This window comes from Ammospiza caudacuta, chromosome 27 (genome assembly GCF_027887145.1).
Source record: "Ammospiza caudacuta isolate bAmmCau1 chromosome 27, bAmmCau1.pri, whole genome shotgun sequence".
Taxonomy (NCBI): domain Eukaryota; kingdom Metazoa; phylum Chordata; class Aves; order Passeriformes; family Passerellidae; genus Ammospiza; species Ammospiza caudacuta.
This window is the reverse complement of record NC_080619.1, coordinates 5,724,903-5,750,402: the sequence shown is the minus strand read 5'-3', so window position 1 is coordinate 5,750,402 and position 25,500 is coordinate 5,724,903. Positions and strand designations below refer to the sequence as shown.

Sequence of the window (25,500 nt, the reverse complement as noted above, 5' to 3'; positions counted from 1 at the left end):
CAGGTATTCCCTGTAGCGGCGCCACGGACCCAAAGGTTCCCGGTTCGAATCCCGCCACGCCCTCAATGCAAATTCCTTGTGGTTTTTACGCTGGTTTTAGCCCTTTTTAGGGGTGTTTCAGCTCGGCGCTGCCTCCCTGGGGGTGTGCGCCCCGCTCGCACGCGCGTTACGTGTGCGCGCACGCGTAGGTGCACGCCCCGCCCCCGCGGTCCCTCCCCTTTCCTTTTTCCCACCGCCTCCTCCCCCTTCCCGACTATTTAAAGTCGCGACATCGCGGGCGGCGGCTCAGTGGAAGAAGAAGAAGAAGGCGGAGGCGGGTTGGAGTGATTTGGTTTTTTTATTTTTTTTTTTCCTCCTCCACGCGAGTTTTCCGCCATGAATCCCAACTGTGCGCGCTGCGGGAAGATCGTGTATCCCACGGAGAAGGTGAACTGCTTGGATAAGGTGAGCTCCGCGGGGTGGCACGTGGGGACCCAGACAAGGATTTGGGGTTTTTCCCATAGGATCGCCTCTGCATGGGATGGTTTTTCCCCTCACCCTCGCTCCCTGAAGGGTTTTCCGTGGGATCTCGTTGTTTTTTGGGTTCTCCGGTAGGATTCCAGCCTCCCTCCACCCGCGGGTGGCACTTCTTATGGACGCGGCTGTCCCCCCGCCCTATTCCCGGGAATATTTCCACGCTTCCCGCTCCAAACCCCGCTTTTCCCGGGGGGATTTACACGCTGGATCCCCTCCTGGTGGGACCCCAGGGGATCTGGGTTCCTCCCACCCCCATTTCCCGGGGGTATTTCCATGTTTCCCCACCGTGTCCTGGGGGTCCCCATGGTTCCCAAGGGGAGGGGACAGGGACGGAGCTCTTTGCCCTGGGGGCTTCGGCAGCATCCCCAGCTCTTCCTTCCATAGCAAATATTTCTGTATATTGGAATATCTCCCATTCAAAGGCGGCACATCCGTGTGGAGGCCCAAGGAAAGCAACAGTTAACGCTTCCCTGAAACCGGCAACCTCATCTGGTTTCCATTATCGAGCTTTTTTCCCCTTTTTTTTTTTTTTCCCTCTTCTTTATTTTTTCCAAATCTCCCATCCCAGTTTCTACTTCCCTGTTCCAAAATCCCATCCCTCCACTCCGGGGCTGCCTCCCTTAACCTGGAATATTTTTTTTGGAGTAGTTTCCCCTCAAAACCAAAGCTCTGGTGGAAGCTGGAGGTGGGGAAGGTGATGGTGGGGCTCCATTCCCGCTGCTCTTCCCATGGGATTTCCTTTACTCTCCTCCCCCTTCTCTCCCAGGCTTCTGGGACAACCAGTTTAGGGACTAAAAAAAGTAACTGGGAAAAGAACACTCCGCTCTCCAGCGGCATTCCTGAGCTCCGGCAGACCCTGTTGCTCGCATTTTTAAGGGATGATGCTTCTTCCTGAGGCCGGGAATGGCTGGGAGCTGAACTATCACCCCTAAATCCTGGGATTTGGGGCTCTGAGTGACTCTGGGCCCTGGGAGCCTCCAGGAGCTGCTGGGTGTTGGGATTGGGGACAATAGGAAGGGAAGGGGGGTTTGGGATTTGTGGATATTTGGAAGGGAAAAGGGTTTGGGGGCTGTAGGTATTTGGAAAAGAAGAGGGGCTTTGGTATTGTAGGTATTTGGAAGGGAAAAGGGTTTTGGGATTGTGGATATTTGGAAGGGAAAAGGGTTTTGGGATTGTGGATATTTGGAAGGGAAAGGGGTTTTGGGGATGTGGATAAAAGAAAGGGAAGAAGGGTTTTGGGGATGTGGATACTTCAAGGGAAGGGGGGGTTTGGGATAACTGGAAGGGAAAAGGAATGCTAAGGCTGGGGATGTTTGGAAGGGAAAAGGAGTGCTGAGATGGGGGATATTTGGAAGGGAAGGGGGGTTGGGGATAACTGGAAGAGAAGGGGAGTGTCAGGGTTGAGGCTGACCGGGAGGGAAGGGGGCTCCCAGGATTGCCGGCAGGGAAGAGGATGAGCTGTGGCTCCCTGGGCTCTCTGAGCTCTAGGAGAGGGTGTGGGGGGCTGGAGAGGTTCTGTTCCAGCTGTGGGAGCCGGCAGGAGCCCGCAGTCACCATCTTGTCCCTCCTCGGGCTCCTCAGCCACTTCCTCTTCCGAAGAGCCGGGGCTCGGCCCGCTCGTGGTGCGGCTCTCCCCGCCCCGGAGCGCCTCCGGCTGCCCTTTTCCCGGAACGCTGCCCCAGTTCCCATAAAACCGTGGGCAGGCCTTGGAGTGCCTCTGGCCCTGCTTGGAATTCCCGTGTCCCTGCTTTTCCTGGCCCTTGGAATTCCCGTGTCCCTGCTTTTCCTGGCCCTTGGAATTCCCGTGTCCCTGCTTTTCCTGGCCTTGGAATTCTTCTGGCCCTGCTTTTCCTGGCCCTTGGAATTCCCGTGTCCCTGCTTTTCCTGGCCCTTGGAATTCCTCTGGCCCTGCTTGGAATTCCTCGGTCCCTGCTTTTCCCAGACCTTGGAATTCCTCTCTTCTTCCTTTTCTTGGCCCTTGGAATTCCTCTGTCCCTCTTTTTACTGGCCCTTGGCTACAGTCTCTCTGTCCCTGCTTTTCCCAGCCCCTGGAGTCCCTGTCCCTCTCCTGTCCCTGTTTTTCCTGGGCAGAGTCCGAAGGGCAGCCGGGCTGTGCTGGCAGAATGAGGGCACAGCCCCAACTTTGGGATGTGCCTTTGCTCCCAGAACCAGGGCAAACCCCACTTCCCTTTGAGATTTATGGGAAACCCAGAGTGTCACCACCTCCCCACAGCCCTGACCTGCCCCGAGTGGCTTTGGGGACATCGCTGTCCCTGCCCCCACGGGGACAGTGCCACTGCTGGCTCTGGCTTCCGCAGGGGAAGTGACACCCGAGGGCTGGGCTGGGCTCACCCTGAGCTGAGTCTCACCCTGGGCTCGTCTCCTTCAGCCCAGGGGTATCCTCTGGGTGTTATCCTAAATCCTGGGGTCCCCATGTTATGGGGTTTTTGCTCCCCAGATTATGGGGTTTGCCCCAGGTATGGTGCAAAGGCTTTGCCTGGTGGGAAAAGAGAAGCTGTGGCTGCCCCTGGATCCCTGGAAGTGTCCAAAGCCAGGCTGGACAGGGTTTGGAGCACCCTGGGACAGTGGAAAATGTCCCTGCCCATGGCACAGTGGCACTGGATGAGTTTGAAGGTTCCTTCCATCCCAAACCATTCCATGATTATAAATCCAAGGAATCCTTCATTTCCCCAGCATGGATTACCTCTGACCAACTCACCTGGATAACCTGGAAAGTTTTAGAGCTGTTTTCCTTTAAAATCTGTGATTTTTCCACTGAGGTTATGTTGGTCAGAAGAGTTTCCAAAATGTGCACACTTGGAACTAAAATCCTGTCCAGCCTGCTGGGATGTGGGGTCACCTGGGATCCCCTCCAGGCTCAGGATTGGGAAGCACAGGGAGTTCATCCTCCCCCAAACCCCATTTGGATCCTGTCCTCTTTCCAGAGCGAGCAGAACGTTCCTGGAAGCTGAAATAACTCCTGCTCCCCTGTGTCCAGCCCTGCTCCAGCCTCCTTTTAGTGCTGCCTCAGATTTTGTGGATCCAGCATTAATTCCGCTCCGTCTGTGAGCCAGGGAATGTGGCAGCGAGGCTGAGGACAGGGAAAATGCTCCATGGGTACTTCCCAAAGGATCCCAGATCCTAAATCTCTTCCCAGGTCCCTTGGGAAGAGCCTTGGGGTGGGAATGGCCGTGCTGAGCAATTCCTGGTGGGAACTGGGGCAGGAACGTGCTGGGAATGCTCTGGGATGGGGGCAGAGCCTGCCAGAGTCCTGCTGTGGGGTGGGATTGGGATCAGAGGGATCTGCAGGATCTCAAATCTCCCTGGATTTGGGATTGGGGTTGTTTCCCTGCTGAATCACAGGGATTTGCTGTTCCTGGATTTGGGATTGGGATCAGAGGGATCTGCTGCTGTTCCTGGTTCTGGGTTTGGGGCTGTTCCCTGCTGGATCCCAGGGATCTGCTGCTGTTCCTGGAGCTGGAATTGGGATTCTTTCCCTGCTGGATCAGAGGGATTTGCTGCTTCTGCATTTGGGACTGGGGTTTTTCCTCTGCTGGATCCCAGGGATCTGCTGTGGCTGTGCCAGATCCTCCTGGGAGCTGGGACATTCCTTGAGGAGAAGGCTCTGGGGTTGTGCTGCCTCTCAGTTTCCCCCCTTGCAGATCCACAGTGCCATCCCTGGCAGCTCCTGAGCCCCAAAAACTCAGGATCCAGCCTCTGATCCATCCTGCAGGAGCCCAAAAAACTGGGAAAGGGGCAAAACCAGCCTGGGAAGGGATGGAGGAGCAAAGCCCCTGCAGCTGGAGGAACAAATCCGTGTCTGAGAGCAATTAAAAGGAGGAGAATTGTCCTCTCCAGGGCTGAGTCACGTCCCCAGAGCCTGGCAGTGTTTGTGCACGGGGTGTGGCACCTGGGGAGGTGACAGCAGGGCTTGGTCCCTGCGGGGACACAGATCCAGGCTGGCCTTGGAGAGGGAAATCGGCTGCTTGAAGGGTTTAAAGTGGAAATCCCGGCAAAAAGCAGCAGCTGGGCACTCTGGGTGTGATGGCTGAGTGTTAAAGGGCACTGGTCTGTGCTCTAATTAGTGCTTGGAGCTGCTAATTGGGGTTTTGGTGGAGTTTTGCCTGATTTTTTGGGGGGGTTGACCTAGGGCAGGACTGAAGGTTTTGCTCCAGGCTGTGCTTTCCCTTTTTCCCTGCTCCAGGAGGAAATTCCCATTCCTCTCTGAGCCCCGGGAATTCCCACAAATCCCCCTGGAAAAGTGGTGTCTGGACTCTGGCAGGACATTGAACTCGGTCTGTGCAACCTCAGAATGACAAAATCAGAATATTTTTACTCCCAGATCATCAAATCCAACCTTTAACTCCAGCTCTGAGCTGTCCTCAGGCTCCTCTCAACTCAGAGCCAAGTGGGAATAATTTCTTTAGGAGCAGCCCTAAAAAAGAACTTTAAAATTCTCCAATTTAGGGTTTGTCACAGCCCAGGGTGTGGGGTCAGGGTCTGGCTTTTTGAGGTTGTGTCTTTCTTGTGGATCTGTGTCTGCTTCCCATGAGAACCTTTTCCTGCTTGGCTCGTGCAGCCTCACCTGACCTGCTCTTCTGGCTGGCACCGAGCAAAGAACAGCAATAAAATAAAATAAAATAAAAAACTAAACCCAAAGCAGCATCTTTGAATCTTCAAACACAGCTGTTCCCTCTGCTGTGGTGTCACTTGCAGAAGGAGCTTTTCCTAACCATGAATTCTTGGATTTATGGGAGGAAAAAACCTCCCCTGGCACTTGGGAAGATCAGGAGAGATGGGATTTTATCCTGAATTAACCAGGATAGTCCCTGTGCTCATTTAACCTTTTTTTTTTTTTCATTTTCCAAAAGGATCCTGATTTCTGCTCCCCTTTCTTGGCTGGTCCTGAGCTCTGTGGACCCAAAATATTTCTTAATATCTAGAAAAGAGCTTGGAAATCTCATTTTTGTGCCTGCTCCTTATGCACTGGCAGTTCCTAGAAGGAAAATTTGCTTTTCCTGGGGTCACAGGTGGCACTGCTGCCATGCTGGGTGGGGACTGTGGGGTTCCAGCAGGGTTTTGGGATCCCTGGTGCTGATGGTTGGGGTTTTCTGTGTTGCAGTTCTGGCACAAATCATGTTTCCACTGCGAGACCTGCAAGATGACCCTGAACATGAAAAACTACAAGGGCTACGAGAAGAAGCCCTACTGCAATGCGTGAGTGCCTGTTCTGTGGGGAATCCCTGATTTGGGGTCTGCTGTGGGATTTTTCTGGGGGATTCTGCTTTAGGGTTTCTCCTATGTGGGCATCTCTCCTCTAGTACCCTCCTGTGTGGGATCTCTTCCTGTGGGGATCCTCCTGTGTGAGACCCTGCTGTGGGATCTCCTGTTCTGGGAATCCTCCTGTGTGGGGACTCTCCTGTGGGGCCCACTGGGGGTCTCCTGTGCTGTGGGGACCGTCCTGTACGGGGGTCTCTCCTGTGGGGGATCTTCCTGTGGGATCCACTGTGGGGATCCTCCTGTGCTGTGGGGCCTTTTGTGGGTCTTCTGCTGTGGGGGGCCCTCCTGTGAGGATCCTCCCATGGGATCTCCTGTGGGGTCCACTGAGGGTCTCCTGTGCTGTGGGGGTCTCTCATGTGGGGATCCTCCTGTGGGGGACCCTCCTATGGGAGTGCTCTCCTGTGGGGACCCTCCTGTGCTGTGGGGTCTCTCCTGTGGGGGAATCCTCCTGTGGGGTCCACTGGGCCTCTCCTGTGCTGTGGGGGTCTCTTCTGTGAGGATCCTCCTGTGCTGTGGGACCCTCCTGTGGGGCCTTTTGTGGATCTTCTGCTGTATGGAGTCTCTCCTGTGTGGGGGTCCCCTTCTGGGGGACTCTCCTGTGAGGATCCTCACATGGGATGCCCTGTTGTGGGGATTCTCCCATGGGATCATCTGTGGAGTCCACTGAGGGTCTCCTCTCCTGTGGGGGATCTCTCCTGTGGGGGACCCTCCTATGGGGGTTCTCTCCTGTGGGGATCCTCCTGTGCTGTGGGGTCTCTCCTGTGGGGGAATCTTCCTGTGGGGTCCACTGGGCCTCTCCTGTGCTGTGGGATCCTCCTGTGGGGCCTTTTGTGGATCTTCTGCTGTATGGAGTCTCTCCTGTGTGGGGGGACCCTCCTGTGAGGATCCTCACATGGGATCTCCTGTGTGGGGGCCCTGTTGTGGGGACTCTCCCATGGGATCATCTGTGGAGTCCACTGAGGGTCTCCTCTCCTGTGGGGGACCCTCCTATGGGGGTTCTCTCCTGTAGGGATCCTCCTGTGGGGTCCACTGGGCCTCTCCTGTTCTGTGGGACCCTCCTGTGGGGCCTTCTGTGGATCTTCTGCTGTGTGGGGTCTCTCCTGTGTGGGGGTCCCCTTCTGTGGAGGACCCTCCTGTGGGATCTCCTGTTGTGGGGACCCTCCTGTGGGGTCCATTGGGCCTCTCCTATGCTGTGGGGTCTCTCCTGTGGGGAATCTTCCTGTGCTGTGGGACCTTCTGTGGATCTCCTGCTGTGGGGTCCACTGGGGGGATCTCCTGTGCTGTGGGGATCTCTCCTGGGATCTCCTCCTGTGTGGGGCCCTGTTGTGGGGATCCTCCTTTGGGACCTCATGCTATGGGGGATCTCCTCTGGAGTCTGCTGTGGGGTTTTGTGGGGGATCCTCCTGTGGGATCTCCTGTGCTGTGTGAGGGTCTCTCTTGTGGGGTTTCCTCTGGGGATCTCCTCTGCAGATTTTCTGTGGGGTCTCCTGCATATTCCTCTCTCAAACTCCAGTCCTTGGGCTCTGTGGGACACCCCAAGTTCTCCAGGAGCAGGAATTCCAGAAATTCTGGAATTCCTCCAGAAATTCCCTCTGTGCAGGGAACAGACCCCGAAATTCCCTTTGTGCAGAGCTCACTAGGCCAGGCTGGGCTGGGTGCAGCCACCTGAATTTCCTGGCAGAGAAAGAATCCCAAGGTAAATAAACCTGGGAGGTGAAATCCTTGGTGTGGGGGATGGAGGCAGGGCAGGGTGGAGCAAGAGCTCAGGGTCCTTTTTTTATTTCCCTTTATTTTTTTTTCTTCTGGGACTTTTTTTTTTTTCTGGGCCCTTTTTTTCCTTGAGCCCTTTTTCCTCTGGACCACTTTTTTTTTTTTTTTCTGGGCCCTTTTTTTGTGGGGGATCCTTTTTTTTATTGTGGTGGTTTTTTGGGGTGGTTTTTTTTTGTTTTTTTTTTTTTTCCTGGGTCTTTTTTTTTTTTTTTTTTTTTTTTTCCTGAGCCTCTTTTTTTTTCCTTGAGCACTTTTTCCTCTCTTTTTCCTCTGGGCCCTTTTTTTCCTGGCCCTTTCCACCTGTTCCTGACCACTGAATGTTCCCTTCCAACCTTTATTTTTTTTTCCCTTATCCAGAAGGACCCTGTGTACCCAAAATGCTTCTTAATATCTAAAAGGCAGCTTGAAAATCCGATTTATTTTTTTAGCTGCTCCTTATGCACTGGCAGTCCTTAGAAGGAAAATTAGAGAATATAATTAATGTAATTAATTTCTTAGTGCTGGATTAGGGTGGTCTGTTCACAGGGTGCTTTAAAAATGCTGATCCTGACAAGATCCCTGTAGGAATTAGGGAATTCCAGGGTGGTTTGGATGAGAAGGGACCTTAAATCCCATCCAGCCCCATGGGCAGGGAGACTTTTCACCAACCCACCCAACCTGGCCTGGGATATTTCAGGGATGGAACAACCTGTGAAAGAGCCTCACAGGGGGGAATTTCTTCCCAATATTCCTGATTTTACTCTTAAAAGTTTTTACTTTTGCTCTTTAAATTCACTCTTCTGAGTTACACCGAAAGGAGAAGTGGTGAGAGCAGAGCTTGGCCAGACCCTCCCATTTCCGTGGGGGTTTTTTAGGTGTTTTGTTTTCTTGCTGGGGGTGGCTGTGGCTTGTCCAAAATCCAAAAATTCAGCTGGACTGAGAGGAAATTTGTTAAATTCCAATTAGGGCAGGGAATGGCATTTCTTGGCGGGGGGGGGGGGGCGTCTCACCGGGGTGACAATGCAAATAACTGGTTGAAAATAAATTGATTTATTTGTGAGGGAACAGCACTGTTGGAGCTCCAGTTTTTTTGTTTTTTTTTTGGGAAAAAGCAGGAAATTTTGGGGTCTTTTTGGGAGGGATGTGTGTGCTGAGGCAGGTGGGCTCTGCTTTTGGGAGGGGTGATGATTTTGGGGTGTCCTGGCAGAGCTGAGCTGTTCTGAGTGTCCTGACCCAAAATTCCCCCCCTGGCCCTGTGGGATTTGCCCATCCCCAGGCTTAGGGTCCTGTTCTGGTGCTCTCCCTGCCAGGGAAGTGGGATAATAATGGGAAATTCCTGACATTCCAAGGAGTCTGCGCAACCTCGGCTTCTCACCCCCCTCTCTGGGGGCTCCCTTTGATGCTGCTGCTGCTTTAACCCTTCCGAGCCCGGCTCTCAGCACGGAAACTGCCCCTAAAAATCCTTTCTTCCTCCCATTTTCCTGGTCTGAAAGCAAAGGGAGCAGCTGGAAGCTGCTGGAGGATTTCCCAGTGGGTTGGGATGTGGAAAAAAGGGAAAATTTAATTTGGGGATTTGGGGTTGGTTCTTTCTCAGCTACTCCCAGGAGTATCCTGGGACAGCAGAAACTCCAGCAGAGCTGTGCCTGGCTGGGGACATCCCAGGAGGAGCTCAGCCTTCCCAAATTTCCTGCATTCGGAGGGAAAATGTCCTCTGATCCAGGAGGAGGGGGTGGAAAAGCAACGTTTATCCTGGCAGGGAAGAGGCTGCTTCTCCAAACAGGGTCCTCTCTGTTCGAGCCCGTGGCCCCCTGCCAAATTCCTGAGTTTCTTTCTTGTGGGAGAGCAGGAGGAAAGGAAGAGGGCTGGGCTTCCTCCTGCCATAATTCCAGCAGAAACCTTGGGGAATGGCTGGGTGGCAGATGGGACGGTCCCCAGCCCCCTCCCTGTCCCCTCCCTGTCCCCTCCCTGTCCCCAGCTGGGCTCTGGGAGGGACTGGTGGCTCACTGGAAGGGACATCCAGGGCTGGGCTGGGCTCCTGGCCTGAGCACTTGGAGCTAAAAGTGGGAGAAGGGAAAATCCAGGGAAGTCTGAGACTTTTCCCAGATGAAAAGTTGGGATACAAGAGGCAAGGGTGGAGTTCCAGCTCCAGTGCTCCTGAAAACGCATTTTATAGAGATTTTTATATCAAATATACACTTTATAAATACATTAAAATATTTTTATGCTTATTATATATATTAAATATATTTTATAAATATTTTTTAATGTTAAACTTGCTATGCTGAGGCTGAGGGATGAGGGATTGGGATTCCTTCCCTGCTGGATCCAGAGGGATTTGCTGCTCCTGGATTTGGGATTGGGGTTGTTTCTGTGCTGTATCAGAGAAATTTGCTGTTCCTGCTCCTGGATTTGGGATTGGGGTTGTTTCCCTGATCAGAGGGATTTGCTGTTGTTCCTGGATTTAGGATTGGGGTTGTTTCTGTGCTGTATCAGAGGAATTTGCTGTTCCTGCTCCTGGATTTGGGATTGGGATTCCTTCCCTGCTGGATCAGAGGGATTTGCTGTTCCTTGAGCTGGAATTGGGGATCCCAGGGATCTGCTGCTGCTCCTGGATTTGGGATTGGGGTTGTTTCTGTGCTGGATCAGTGAGATCTGCTGTTGCTGGAGCTGGGATTGGGATCAGAGGGATCTACTGCTGTTCCTGGATTAGGGATTGGGTTTGTTTCTCTGCTGGATCCCAGGGATCTGCTGCTGCTCCTGGATTTGGGATTGGGATTCCTTCCCTGCTGGATCGGAGGGTTCTGCTTGCTGTTCCTGGGTTTGGGATTGGCCTTGTTTCTCTGCTGGATCCCAGGGATCTGCTGCTCCTTCTGGATTTGGGATTGAGGTTGTTCCCTGCTGGATCACAAGGATCTGCTGTTCCTGCCCCTGGATTTGGGATTGGGGTTGTTTCCCTGCTGGAAATTGGGGTTGAGATTGGGAATTGGGGGTGAGATTGGGGATATGGGATTGGGATGGATCCTGCTGCACGCAGAGCTGGTGAGCAAATCCCCAGTCCCATTGCTGGCCCCAAACCAGCCCTGGGATCGGCCTGGCCATGGGATTGGCCTCTCCTGGTGCCAGCCAGGACGCTGGGACAAATGCTGGGGAAATCCTGTCCTCCACAGAGCTGCTGGGCTCTCTGGGAGCAGCTGGCCCAGCCACCCTGGAAACCCTGGGAGGATCCCAGCCCTCCCCTGTGCCCATTCCCGGTGGCATCTCTGCAGCCTGGGGCTGATTTGGGTGCTGACAAAGGCTCAGTTTATTTTTTAAGCTGGTCCTCAGCCCTGTGAGAGGCAGGATGTGACCTCGGAGCCTCCTGGCAGAGCACAGCCAATTGCTTCCTTTGTTTAACTCTGCTCTGCTGAATCCTCCCCCAAATCGTTCCCAAATCCCTGAGCCAGCTGGGGGGGGGTGCAGGGACAGGGAGTGTTTGCATCCAGAGCTGCTCCTGGGTGCCAAAATCTGCTTTAAAACCTCAATATAAGCAACACTCGGAGCTCCTGAGGTTTTTTCCAAGCACTAACATCATCCATGGGGTTTTTTTGGGGATCAGATTCAGGGTTGGGGATGCAGGGTCTGCTCCTGGGGCTCCCAAATCCCATCAGGATCCCATCAGGGCCATGCCAGGCTGCACTCCCAGGAGTTTTTAGTGGGGTTCCAGGATTTATCCTCATTTCCAGCTTGGGAAAAGCTCCAGAGGCAGCAGCTCATGTGTTGCTGGTTGGGATGGGAGGTTTTTTCTGGGGGAAATGCTGCTTTTAGGCCAGGGATGGAATGGGATGTGAGTTTTGGGAAATTCACCTCCATCTGGAAGTGGGATTGCTCCAAACCCCTCTCCTGCTGTGGGGTGGGGAATTTGGGGAATACAGATCCCATGGAAACCAGGCACAGTGCTGCTGTGGGGAGGAAGGTCTGGATTCACTCCCTGACATCCCTGTGGAATTTCCCTGCCTGGGGAGGTGCAGGAATTGCTGGTGGCCCCCAAAAGAGCCTTTACCACCCATGGGGCTGCCGGGAGCAGGGGGATCCTTCTCCTGGAGGGGTGAACTTCATCCCCTGGGAATTGCTGGGTTCCTAATGAGGGAGGGATGAACTTCATCCCCCAGGAATTGCTGTGCTCAGAGGGACGAATTTCCATCCCCCAGGAATTGCTGTGCTCAGCCCCCTCCTTCTCCCAGAGAGATGAATTTCCATCTCCAGGGAATTGCCAGGAGGAATGAACTTCCATCCTCATGGGAATTGCTGTGCTCAGCCCTCTCCTTCTTCCAGAGGGATGAGCTTCCATCCCTGGGAATCTCCAGGCTCTGAGGGATGAATTTCCATCCCTGGGAATTGTGCTCACAGGGATGAATTTCCATCCCTGGGAATCTCCATGCTCACAGGGATGAATTTCCATCCCTGGGAATCTCCAGCCTCTGAGGGATGAATTTCCATCCCTGGGAATCTCCAGGCTCTGAGGGATGAATTTCCATCCCTGGGAATTGTGCTCACAGGGGTGAATTTCCATCCCCTGGGAATCTCCAGCCTCACAGGGATGAATTTCCATGCCTGGGAATTGTGCTCACAGGGATGAATTTCCCTCCCCTGGGAATCTCCATGTTCACAGGGATGAATTTCCATCCCTGGGAATCTCCATGCTCACAGGGATGAATTTCAGTCCCCTGGGACTCTCCATGCTCACAGGGATGAATTTCCATCCCCTGGGACTCTCCATGTTCACAGGGATGAATTTCCATCCCCTGGGACTCTCCATGCTCACAGGGATGAATTTCCATCTCTGGGAATTGTGCTCACAGGGATGAATTTCCCTCCCTGGGAATCTCCAGGCTCACAGGGATGAATTTCCCTCCCCAGGAATTGCCGGGCTCAGCCTCAGCCCGCCCCTAATGCCGGCGCCAGACGGGAGCTGAGCCCGGGGAGATTCCTCTGACCTGATTTAGCAGCGCCACAAAAGCTGCCTGCTCTGGGCTGCTGGCAGCAGGAGCCGGGGTTTTGGGGGGTTTTGGAGGGATTTTTTGGGTTTTTTTTGGGGTTTTGAGGGTGGGAAGGGGTCCCTCCCACTGTGGGGATGCTGCCTGTGGGGTTGTGTTTGGGGTCCCTGTGCTGTTGTGTGTGGAATACTGAATATCCTGAGTTTAAGGGACCCTCGAGGATCGTGAGGCTGACTGCTGCAGAGAGATGGAGGGATGGGTAGAGGAATGGATAAAGGGATGGAGGGATGCCAGCAGTGAGGAGAGACCCCAAAGTTCCCCACCCAATCCCCCCTGGCTGCCTGTTAGCTCCATTCCTAAGATCTCCCTGCTCCTCTCCATCAATCCCTGGGATAATCCCTGTCTGGCCGCTGCTGGGGCTCCTCACACCCACCCTGGGCACTGCAGCAGCCACAGCAGCACCAACCCAGCGTTCCCAACACCCACCAAAATCTGGATCCCATCCCAGATTCCATCCTGGATCCCCCTCCTCCAGCCTTGGATTCCCTAAGGGCTGAAACACCTTCTCCACAGGGAACTGGGGAAAAGCAGTGCCCAGTCCTGGGGGAGGATCCCAAATCACAAATTCCTGAAGGGCTGGAGCTCCTCCTCCCCAGGGAACTGATGGAAAAGCAGTTCCCAATCCTGGGGGAGAATCTTGAGTTTTGTTCATCCCATACCCAGCACAGACTGCTCCCTCCTGCCTGCTAACTCAGGGCTGAGCAAAAGCTGCCTCAAATCCTTGCGAGATTTCCTCAAAATCCAAAGGAAACCTAATCCCAGCTTCATCCCTGTCTGTCTGCTGCTCCCCCAGGCTGGGCTGGAGCAGGACACAGCGCTGCATTCACTCCAGCCAGGCTGCTGGTTGTTGTTTTCTGGGTTGTTTTTAATTCCCTCCTCCTCCTCCTCCTCCCGTGGTTTCCCCGTTCTCCTGGGCTGCACAGGGATGGATTTCTGCCTTTCCCAGCCCTCCTGGCCAGCAGTGCCTGATCTCCTGCCTGTTATCAGTGCCCAGGGTAGTGATGCAGTTGCCATGGCAATGGGAGATGCTGGCTGGCAGATCAGGGATGGTGGGGCCAGCAGGAGCAGGGGGGTCATTGTTCCCCTGGAATTGTCACTGGTGAGGCCACCCCCCAATTTAGGAGGGGCTGGAGAGTGTCCAGATGAAGCAACGAGGCTGGTGAGGGGTCTGGAGCACAAACCCTGTGAGGAAGCCCTGAGGGAGCTGGGGGTGCTCAGCCTGGAGAAAGGAGACTCGGGGTGCCCCCATCACCCTGCCCAGCTCCTGAAGGGTGCCCGTGCTCAGCTGGGGCTGGGCTCTGTCTGCAGGCACTGACACAGCCAGAGCACACAGCCTCGAGCTGCACCAAGGGAAATTTGGGTTGGATATCAGGGAAGAGTGATTTACAGAAAGGTGATAAAGTTCTGGAATGGAGGTGGTGGAGTCGCCATCCCTGGGGGTGTTTAACAAAGCCTGGATTGGCACTGGGTGCCAGGGTTGAGTTGAGGGCTTGGATCTGGGTTGGACTCGATGATCTTGGAGGTCTCTTCCAACCTGGTCATTCTGGGAATTCTGGGAATTTTGGGACTGGGGAGGTGGTGGAGTGACCATCCCTGGGTGAGTTTAACAAAGCCTGGATTGGCACTGGGTGCCAGGGCTGAGCTGAGGTGTTGGGGCTGGGTTGGATTCAATGATCTTGAAGGTCTTTTCCAACCCTGTAATTTTGTTTTTCTGTGAATTCTGTCAATGCTCCGGGCTCTGGCTCAGCTGCTCTGGTTGCAGAGGAGCCTCTGCCCTTGGCTGGGCCGTGTCCCTCTCTGTGCCTTTCCTGAGGGATGTTGGGATGTTCACATTGGGAATGTTGGATAAAAGCACTGCTGAGCCACAGAGAAAACCCTCAGGGTTTGTAAAAACCCCGGGCAGAGGTGCTGGAAATCACCTCGGAGGGCTGGGAATGCTCTGGGATTCCCAGGGGGAATTCATGATTTGGGAATTCAGATCTGCTCCAGGTCAGGTTTCCTCCCTCCCAGGGCATTTCCTGGGAATTCTGGGGCACGGAAGGCCCTGCCAGTCTGGGAATGCTCCTCTTGCTCCAGGCAGAGCTGTGGGACCAGCTCTGGCTCCTCAGGAGTGGGACAAAAAACCCCTGGAATGTTCTTAGCACTTGAGTGTGGCCCTTGGGGACACCGGTTTGGGGTGACACAGTTGGGCTCAATGATCCTGGAGGGCTTTTCCATCCTGAATGACTCCACAATTCCATGAATTCCATGGTGGGAATTGCTCTGCTGTGCCTGGGCAGGAGGGGACAGTGGCATTAACCCTTTCCTTCCCTCTGCAGACACTACCCCAAGCAATCCTTCACCATGGTGGCAGACACGCCCGAGAACCTGCGCCTAAAGCAGCAGAGTGAGCTCCAGAGCCAGGTGAGCCCCTCAGATTCCCAAAATTCCCGTGGGGAAAACCCGCCCTGACCTTTCCCCGTTGTGTTTTTGTTTCTGTGTTCTGGGATTTTTCTGGGTGCCCCTCAAATTCCCACGGGAAGAACCCACCCTGACCTTTCCCTGTTATGTTTCTGTCTCTCAGGGTTCTGTCTTTTGGGATTTCTCTGGGTGCCCCTCAAATTCCCAAATTCCCATGGGAAGAACCCACCCTGACCTTTCCCCATTGCATTTTTGTCTCTAAGGGTTCCATGGCTTGGGAATTTCTGTGCATTCCCTCTCCAGAGGGGCCCTTTCAGCCCTGACAATTCCAGGATTTTCTGGGTGCTTCCCAAATTCCCTTGGGAAAAACCCATCCTGACCTTTCCCATTTCTGTCTCTGAGGGTTCCATGCTTTGGGATTTCTCTCTTCCAGCCTTGGAATTGACACTTCCAAGTCCATTGGAATTCCATGATTTTGACAATTCTGTGATTCTCTGGCTGCTTCCCAAACCCCTCCCTCCTAACTCCTGCTACATCTTTCATAATTCTACTTCTCCAAAGTATCTATATTCTCATTTACAAAACCCTCCTTTAAAACTTATTTCTAATTTCATTTCTCTCTCAACAATATCCATAACATATTCCATAACATTCCCAAGTCAACATTTCTTATCTCAAGAGCGTTTACACACAGGTACAAACTTTGTAAACCTGTCAAACTTTAAAAATTTCCTACAAATCCATTCCCAAACCCATTCCAAATGTTTCCTGTAAACCTGAACCTCTCGGGGCTTGGGAGAACAAACAGCTGGGAGGGAGCAGGGCTGGGCTGGAGGAGAATTCCTGATTTTTCTGGGAAGGGCAGAGCCTGTGGGACAGAACTTTGGGAAAAGGGATGGGAACTTCAGTTTTGCAGGAAAACTGCTGGAATTGGGGGATGTGAGGCTGCCTGGGGAAGGGGCTGGAGCAGCAGCAGAGGCTGAGGGAGATGGGGAAGGGGCTCAGCCTCTGGAAAAGGAGGATCCAGGGGGGTCCTTCCCAATCCCTAAAATCCCTGGAAGGAGCCAGGTGGGATTCAGGCTGTTCCATAAATTGTCAGGATGAGAGGAAACGGCCTCACGTTGTTCCAGGGAAGATTTAGGGTGGAAATCAGGGGAAAAACCATTCCCTGGAAGGGTTGTGAGGCATTGCAAGGGGCAGTGCTGGGGTCACCATCCCTGGAAATGTCCCAAACCCAGCTTGGGCACGTGGGTTAATGGTGAACTGGGGCATGCTTGGGCTCTGAGCCCACAGAGCTTTCCCAGCTGTGACAATTCCAGGTTTTCCTGGGCTCTGGCTGTGCTGGAGCATCCCCTGAGCCGTGCTGAGAGCTTTGATGTCAGCCCTGCTCACGAGCTGAGCTCACTGTGCTGGAAACAATCCCATCCAGAGGCAATCCTGTGTGCCAGGAGAGCTCATGGGGGCAGCTCCCTGGGATTCCTGCCCCCAATTCCCTTTTTTCCTTGGAAAAGGGGCACTGGGACAGCCCAGGGTGCTGGCAGCAGGGCTTGATGCCTCTCCTGGGTAGGGATTTTCCCTGATGGGTTTTTTTGGGATTTTTCCCTGCTGTTTTCTGGGATTTTTTTTTCTCCCTGCTGCTGTTTACTGGGATTTTTTCTCCCTGCTGCTGTTTACTGGGATTTTTTCTCCCTGCTGCTGTTTACTGGGATTTTTTCCCTGCTATTTTCTAGGATTTTTCCCTGCTGTTTTCTGAGATTCTCCCTGCTGGTTTTTGGGATTTCCCCTGCTGTTTTCTGGGATTCTTTCCCTGCTATTTTCTGGGATTTTTTTCCCTGCTGTTTCCAGTCGGTTTTTTGGGATTGGGATCAGATCCCTGCCTGCTGTGCTCTGAAGGATGCTGTGACCTTCTTCCTTCTCCTCCCATCAGCCTGAGAATGCCAGGAGCAGAATCCTTGGATCAGGAGGAGGGGGAGCATGGGGGAGCCTCACCTGCAGCACCAGGACCCCAAAATGGGGTCCCCAGAGCTCAGCTTTTGTCCCCAAAGCTCAGCTTTCCCCCCAGCTCAGGCTCCAAGCTGAGGCCAGCCCGGGGCTGGATTTGTGTCCACGCAGCGGTGACAGGGACAGGGGGGTGACAGGGACAGGGGGACACCGTGGCTTTTCCATGGCAACCACGGAGCTGCTGCTGCTGCTCTGGAGGCTCCAGGCTTTCCCTGGGCTGTTGTTGATGGAAGCAGAGCCAGGGGAGGGGGTTGAGCTCTGGCTGGGGGGCCCTCACAGCCCTGAAGGAAGGGACGGGGGGCTCTTGTTCCGTGGGCTGGGCACCACAGCTCAGCCCCTGTGCCAGGTGTGCCCAGCTCCTGGGGCCTGCCAGGCTCAGGGGACACTGGGGTGACAGGGATATGGGGTACAGGGATGGAGCTGGGATGGGGTACAGGGATGGAGCTGGGATGGGGTGACAGGGATATGGGGTACAGGGATGGAGCTGGGATGGGGGTACAGGGATATGGGGTACAGGGATGGAGCTGGGATGGGGTACAGGGATGGAGCTGGGGTGGGGTGACAGGGATATGGGGTACAGGGATGGAGCTGGGATGGGGTGACAGGGATGGAGCTGGGATGGGGGTACAGGGATATGGGGTACAGGGATGGAGCTGGGGTGGGGTGACAGGGATATGGGGTACAGGGATGGGGTGACAGGGATATGGGGTACAGGGATGGAGCTGGGGTGCCTCAGGGGTGGAAGAGCTTCGTGCAGGGCAGGGCAGGGGCTCCTCAGGGTCCCATTCCCAGCAGGATGAGCTGCAGAGGGGATTTCTGTGGGTGCTGGGCAGGGGGAAGCTCTGAGGGGTGGGAGAGACCCTGCAGAGGGGCTGGGAGGGGTGGGATACAGAAAGGGAGGGATGCAGGAGGGGTGGGATATCAGAGATTTGGGATCCAGGAGGGAGGAGATACAGGAGGTTGGGATGTTGGAAGTTTGGGATAACGAATGGGGGGATATCAGAGGTTTGGGATACAGGAGGTTGGGATGTAGGAAGTTTGGGATAATGAGTGGGGGGATATCAGAGATTTGGGATCCAGGAGGGGTGAGATATCAGAGATTTGGGATGCAGGAGGTTTGGGATAACAAATGGGGGGATATCAGAGATTTGGGATCCAGCAGGGGTGAGATACCAGAGGTTATGGGGTAGGGTGACAAGGATGAGGAGCTGGGTGGGGGTGACAGGGATGGGATGACAATAATGGGACAATGTGCTGGGCACCTGCAGGGATGGGGTGGCAGGGACAGGGTCCTGGACACCCACAGGGGTGGGGTGGCAAGAATGGGACCCTGGGCACCTGCAAGGATGGGGTGACAAGGACAATGAGCTGCAAGGATGGGTGACAGGGTGGCAGGGATGGGACACTGGGCACCTGCAGGGGCAGGGTGCCAGGGACAGGGTGGGTGGCAGGGCCAGGCCACAGCAGTCCCGTGTCACTCCTCTGTCCCCTCTATTTGTGTCCCCAAGGAGGCGCCTCCCGTTCCGCTCACGGGAAGCTGCTGCGTAATGATGTCCTGGCAGGCCAAAAGTGTCCCCAAAGTGCCACCCTGGTGCCCACAGGCTGCTTCTCCCAGCCCACGTGTGGCAGGGAAATTGCAGGTTCCCATCCTGGGGCTCCTTTTCTGGGCTTTTCCTGGGGGGGAATTTGGGCACTGCCCTTCCTGCCCGAGGGTCCCGTGTGGGGGTGGCAGTGCCACTCCTGTCCTGACCCGGTGTCACCTCATGCTGGTGACAGAAAGGGGAGGGTTGGATGTGCGAAGGGATTTTAGGGTTTGATGTGTGAAGGGTTTTTTGAAGGTTTTTTCCTGGCTCCCTTTGGTAACTCATGGATGCACTCGGAGTCACGGCATGGAGGGAGCAGCTCCCCCACAGGAAAATTAATTGTGGGGTTAATTAATTTGTTGAATTATTCTCACCATCATCATCGTCATGGGGGTGCTGCCAGGTGGTTTTTTAGGGCTGAATTCCTGTGTCCTGAACATCAGCAGGGTGAAAAACCAAGGGAGATGGAGCAGGGTGGGATTTAGGAGGGTAAAACCAGTGGATTTATCAGGGGATCTGTCCTCCCTTGGGATTGTCAAGAGCTCAGTGATTCCTTGTGTTTCTTGCCTCAGGGAATTCTAAGGGATGTTTAGGAATGTTGAGGGAGCCTCAGGGATGTTCAGGAATGCCCAAGGAAGCTCAGGGATTCACTGGGGATGCTTAGGAATGTTCAGGAGTGCACTGGGAGGCTCAAGGAGGATCAGGGATGTGCAGAGATGTACTGGGATGCTCAGAAATGTTGAGGGATCCTCAGGAATGTTCAGGGAGGCTCAGGGATACACGGGGATGTGCAGAGATTCCCTGGGGATGCTCAGAGATGCACTGGGATGCTCAAGGAGGCTCAGGAATGTTGAGGGATGCACTGGCAGGTTCAGGGATGCCCTGAGGTGCTCAAGGATGTTCAGGAATGCTCAGGCATGTGCAGGGATGCACTGAGATGCTCAGGGATGTGCAGGAATGCTCAGGAATTCACTGGAGATGTTCAGGAATGCTCAGGGACATGCAGGGATGCATGGGAATGTGCAGAGATGTACTAGGATGCTCAGGGATGTGCAGGGATGCTCAGGAATTCACTGGGAATGTTCAGAGAGGCTCAGGGAGGCACTGGGATGTTCAGGGATGCATGGGGATGTTGAGAGATGTTCAGGGATGCTCAGGGGGTGCCCCTGGGCTGGGCAGGCCCAGCTGTGCCCTGTCCCTCCTCTGTCCCCTCTCAAACCCATTTTCTGCCGCCCCCAGATCCGCTACAAGGAGGAGTTCGAGAAGAACAAAGGGAAGGGATTCAGCGTGGTGGCCGACACCCCCGAGCTGCAGAGGATCAAGAAGACTCAGGATCAGATCAGCAACGTGAGTGGCCTCTGTCCCTGCTGCGACACCGCCGTGACCTCCAGGGGGAGCGGGGAGGGGACACCTGGGACAAACAGCCCCGGGGGCACAGGGTCCTGCAGCCCTGGCACAGAGCAGCCCCTCTCACCCTCTGGCAGCGTTTCCAGCAGCTCCCGAGCCTGGCTGCCAGCCCGGGTGGCCCTGACCCACTTAGGGAGCTGCAGGCACAGCGCTGTCCCCGGGGCCAGGGGAGGTGGGGCTGGCCCAGCCCTGCCCCACAACGGCCTCAGGGTGGGGACAGGTGGGGACAGCCTGGGAATGGGGCTGGGCCCCTCTGAGAATGGGGCTGGGCCCCCTCTGGGAATGGGGCTGGGCCCCCCTGGGAATGGGGCTGGGCCCCTCTGGGAATGGGGCTGGGCCCCCTGGGAATGGGGCTGGGCCCCTCTGGGAATGGGGCTGGGGCCCCCGGGAATGGGGCTGGGCCCCCTGTGGGAATGGGGCTGGGCCCCCTGTGGGAATGGGGCTGGGCCCCCTGTGGGAATGGGGCTGGGCCCCCTGTGGGAATGGGGCTGGGCCCCCGTGGGAATGGGGCTGGGCCCCTCTGGGAATGGGGCTGGGGCCCCCGGGAATGGGGCTGGGCCCCCCCTGGGAATGGGGCTGGGGCCCCCGGGAATGGGGCTGGGCCCCCCCTGGGAATGGGGCTGGGCCCCCTGTGGGAATGGGGCTGGGCCCCCTGGGAATGGGGCTGGGCCCCCCTGGAATGGGGCTGGGCACGGCCTGAGCCCGTCCTGGGGCTGCTCCTGAGGCTGTTTCTGATCCTGAGCCCATCCTGGGCTGTCCCTGCTCCTGTTCTTGTTCCGGGGGCTGTCACTGATCCTGATCCTGCTCCTGGGGCTGTTCCTGAGGTTGTTCCTGTTGCTGAGCCCATCCTGGGGGCTGCTTCTGCTCCTCTTTTTGTTCCTGGGGCTGTCCCTGTTCCCAAATCTGTCCTGGGGCTCTTCTTGGGGCTGTCTCTGCTCCTGGGGCTGTCCCTGATTCTGAACCTGTCCTGAGGCTGTTCCTGATCCTGAGCTTGTCCTGCTCCTGTCCCTGCTCCTGGGGCTGATCCTGATGTTCTCAAGGCCCTTCCTGGTGCTGTCCTTTGTCCCTTATCTGTCCCTGCCCATTCCCAGCTCCCAGTGCCCTCCAGTCCATCACTGTTTAACCAGGGCACATTCCCAGGCTCCAGCTGCTAATCACCCACCAAATTTTACACATCCCTGAGCTGTGTCCCCTCCCTGCAGATCAAGTACCACGAGGAGTTCGAGCGGAGCCGGATGGGGCCCAGCCCCAGCGAGGGCTCGGAGCCCGAGCGCCGGAGCTCCCCCGAGAGCGGCGCCTACCGGAGAGCGGAGCAGCAGCAGCCGCAGCACCACGGCCAGCCCGGGGCCACAGGTGGGGTGGGGACACCCCCGGGGCTCCTCTGCATCCCCCGCGGCCCAAATCACCGTGTGGGATCCAGCCACATCCCAGCGAATGGATCCACCCAAATCCCGGGGCAGGATCCATCCAAATCCCAGGGCAGGATCCATCCTTCCCTCCACATCCCAGTGCATGGATCCACCCAAATCCCAGTTCATGGATCCACCCAAATCCCAGTGCAGGATCCATTCAAATCCCAGTTCATGGATCCACCCAAATCCCAGGGCAGGATCCACCCAAATCCCAGGGCAGGATCCTCTCACATCCCAGCTCATAGATCCACCCAAATCCCAGGGCAGGATCTATCCTTCCCTCCACATCCCAGGGCAGGATCGACCCAAATCCCAGTTCATGGATCCACCCAAATCCCAGTGCAGGATCCACCCAAATCCCAGTTCATGGATCCACCCAAATCCCAGTGCAGGATCCACTCAAATCCCAGTTCATGGATCCACCCAAATCCCACTTCATGGAAACGCTCACATCAAGGGCAGGATCCATCCTTCCCTTCAAATCCCAGTGCAGGATCTACCCAAATGCCAGTGCATGGATCCATTCACATCCCAGTTCGTGGATCCACTCAAATCCCAGTGCAGGATCCAACTTTCCCTCCACATCCCAGTGCAGGATCCAGCCAAATCCCAGTTCATGGATCCACCCAAATCCTAGTGCAGGATCCATCCTTTCCTCCACATCCCAGTGAATGGATCCACCCAAATCCCAGTGCAGGATCCACTCAAATCCCAGTCCATGGATCTGCCCAAATCCCAATGCAGGATCCATCCTTCCCTCCACATCCCAGGGCAGGATCTACCCAAATCCCAGTGCAGGATCCCCATTCCCTCTCCATCCCAGTTCCCCTCCCTGTCCCTCCCCATCCCAGTTCCCCTCCTCGTCCCTCCCACCCCAGTTCACCCCCCTGTCCCTCCCCAGTTTACCAGCAGCAGCAGCAGCAGCCGCCTCCATCCCAGTCCTACGGCTACAAGGAGCCAACTGCGGCCTCCTCGCAGCGCAACGCCCCGGCCGGAGGGGGGGTGAGTTCAGCCAGACCCCCAAATCCCCACCCCAGGGGTCCCTCAGCCCCCCATTCCCACCCTGGGGATCCCTGTGCTCTCTCAGCGCCAGGAGAAGCCGTTTTGGGGGGTTTGGATGCTCAGTTTGGGCACTGAGACCCGCCCGGGTCCAGCTCCCAGCCTGTCCCTAGGAATGGGCTGTGCCAGTGACCCCCATGTCCCCTGGGGCTGTGACAATGGTCCCTGAGGCTGTCACAATGTCCCCAGGTCCCCCTGGGGCTGTGATAATGTCCCTGTGTCCCCTGGAGCAATTCCATGTCCCCTGAGGCTGTGACAGTGTCCCTGTGTCCTCTGGGGCTGTTCCATGTCCCCTGGACCTATTCCATGTCCCCTGGGGCTGTGACAATGATCCCTGAGGCTGTCACAATGTCCCCAGGTCCCCTGGGGCTGTGGCAGTGTCCCTGTGTCCCTCGGGGCTATTCCATGTCTCCTGGGGCTGTGACAGTGTCCCTGTGTCCCCTGGACCTATTCCATGTCCCCTGGGGCTGTGACAGTGTCCCTGTGTCCTCTGGAGCAATTCCATGTCCCCTGGGGCTGTGGCAGTGTCCCTGTGTCCCCTGGACCTATTCCATGTCCCCTGGGGCTGTGACAGTGTCCCTGTGTCCCTCGGGGCTATTCCATGTCCCCTGGGGCTGTGACAGTGTCCCTGTGTCCCTCGGGGCTATTCCATGTCCCCTGGGGCTGTGACAGTGTCCCTGTGTCCTCTGGAGCAATTCCATGTCCCCTGGGGCTGTGACAGTGTCCCTGTGTCCTCTGGAGCAATTCCATGTCCCCTGGGGCTGTGGCAGTGTCCCTGTGTCCCCTGGACCTATTCCATGTCCCCTGGGGCTGTGACAGTGTCCCTGTGTCCCTCGGGGCTATTCCATGTCCCCTGGGGCTGTGACAGTGTCCCTGTGTCCCTCGGGGCTATTCCATGTCCCCTGGGGCTGTGACTGTCCCTGTGTCCCTCGGGGCTATTCCATGTCCCCTGGGGCTGTGACAGTGTCCCTGTGTCCCTCGGGGCTATTCCATGTCCCCTGGGGCTGTGACTGTCCCTGTGTCCCTCGGGGCTATTCCATGTCCCCTGGGGCTGTGACAGTGTCCCTGTGTCCCTCGGGGCTAGTCCATGTCCCCTGGGACTGTGACAATGACCACCTCCATGCCCCCTGGGTCTGGGACAATGTCCCCCTGTCCCCTGGGGCTTTTCCATGTTATCTGGAGCAATTCCTTGTCCCCTGGCGCTGTGACAATGTCCCCGTGCCCCCTGGCGCTGTGACAATGTCCCCGTGGTGTCCCCACAGAAGCGTTTCCGTGCCGTCTATGACTACAACGCGGCGGACGAGGACGAGGTGTCCTTCCAGGACGGGGACACCATCATCAACGTGCAGCAGATCGATGACGGCTGGATGTACGGCACGGTGGAGCGCACGGGGGACACGGGCATGCTCCCGGCCAACTACGTGGAGGCCATCTGAGCCCTGCCCGTGTCCCCTCCCCGTGGGTGCGGCTCCTGTCCCCTCCCCGCCCTCCGAGCCGTGTCCCCTCCGGCTCCGGTTTCGGGGCCGTGCGGGGTGGGGATCAAAGCTCCAGGGCATTTCTCCTCCTGTCCCTCCTGTCCTTCCTGTCCTGCCCTCCCGGGAGCCACCGGGATGCCAGGAAAGGGAGGGAGAGGCCAAATTCAGGACCAAATTCCCGCTCTGGGGTGGGGGAAGCAAAGGGGGGCTCACCTGGGCTCGGGGTGGGCTGGCAGCTCCCCCTGCTCATCCTGCTCCTGGCTGCCCTCAATCCTCCAGTGCTCAGAGCAGGAAAGTTTTGAGCTCAAATCTCCACAAAACCTCTCTGCTCTGGCTGCTCCTGCCTCGGGCTGGGCTGTCCTGAGCCCTCCGGAGCAGGAGCAGCCCTGGGGCTCGTCCTGGCTGGAGGGCTGGGCTGGGATGAGCTCTCCAGACTGGGATCAGGCCCTCTGGACTGGGATGAACCCCTCCCCAGACTGGGATGAGCCCCTTGAAGTTGGGATGAGCCCCCCACACTGGGATCAACCCCACTGAACTGTGATCAGCCCCCCAGACTGGGATGAGTCCCCCCAAACTGGGATCAGCCTCCCAGAGCTCCAGCTCACTCTGGGGGTCCCCCTGGGGTTGAGCCTTTTCCCCCCACCCAGAATTTTCCTGCTTTTCTCCTCCTGCTGCTGCTGAGTGCTGCCACCCCTGTGGGCCCATCCCGGGTCGCTGTGACACCCCCAGCCAGCCCACACCTCTCATTGCCAGCGCTGGTGGCAGCTTTTTGGGACCACTTTGGGGTCGTGTCACGGACCAAAACATCAAAGCACGTCCCTGTCCCCTTCTCCTCTGGGCTCCCGGGGGGGATCAGGGTCGGGTTAAACTGGAACTGGGCAGGGAGGGAGGAGCGGGGACCTCCAGAGGGTCCTGGGAGGACCTGGGACAGGACCTGGGACAGTGGGGGTGTCCCCCTGCCAGGACCTGGGACAGTGGGGGTGCTGTGGGGGCAGCTCCACCTTTGTTATTCCCACTGGAAAATCAGGAATTAGGGACCAAAGCAGAGTGAGACGTTCCTGGGGACACCTCCCTTCACTGGGGGCAGAGTCACGCTGGGAACGGGGAATTGTGGCTGCAGTGGGATTGGGGACAGGGATTTGGGGTGGCAGCAGGGCAGGATGGGCTGCCCAGGGTGGGAATCCCAGCTGGTGCTAAAACAGGGAGCACAAGGGCAGGGGGAGCCTCCTCCTCTCCCTGCTGAATCCTCTTCGTAATCACGTTCTTGTCTGGGAATGGGGGGGGAGCCTCAATGTGAATAAACCCTTTTTTTAATGGACCAAATAACACAGGAAATTCCCTTTTGGGATACAGATCTTTTTTTAATCCTCCCTCAAAACCATTGTCCCTAAATTCTCCCCTCCCATGCTCCTTTCACCCCCGCCATGGGAAACAAACCTCTTACTGCTTGATTTCTGCCTTTTCTCTCAACTTTATGCACTTTTTTGCCTTTTTTTTTTCATAGCTGAAAAGCACCTAAACCTGTATTTAAAAATAAATAAATAAATAAACGAGTTAAAAAAAAAAAAAAGGAAATTACAAGGAA

The 25,500-nt window shown here is 56.0% G+C and overlaps 1 protein-coding gene across 1 annotated transcript; it reads left to right on the top strand.

Annotated features, from left to right (window-relative positions):
- The first annotated feature begins 269 nt into the window (after positions 1-269).
- LASP1 (LIM and SH3 protein 1) lies at positions 270-25,500 on the top strand. Its single transcript, XM_058820544.1, has 7 exons — positions 270-444; positions 5,639-5,733; positions 14,897-14,981; positions 19,802-19,909; positions 21,172-21,322; positions 22,283-22,383; positions 23,703-25,500. The coding sequence occupies exons 1-7, from the start codon at positions 376-378 to the stop codon at positions 23,874-23,876; spliced, it is 783 nt and encodes a 260-aa protein (XP_058676527.1). The 5' UTR covers positions 270-375; the 3' UTR covers positions 23,877-25,500.

What these genes read in the sequence shown, in the direction of transcription:
- LASP1 (XM_058820544.1), top strand. Translation starts at nt 376, where the DNA reads ATGAATCCCAACTGTGCGCGCTGCGGGAAGATCGTGTATCCCACGGAG. An exon ending in AGGTGAACTGCTTGGATAAG is followed by an intron (nt 445 to 5,638) that starts GTGAGCTCCGCG and finishes TCTGTGTTGCAG; the next exon opens with TTCTGGCACAAATCATGTTT. An exon ending in AAGAAGCCCTACTGCAATGC is followed by an intron (nt 5,734 to 14,896) that starts GTGAGTGCCTGT and finishes TTCCCTCTGCAG; the next exon opens with ACACTACCCCAAGCAATCCT.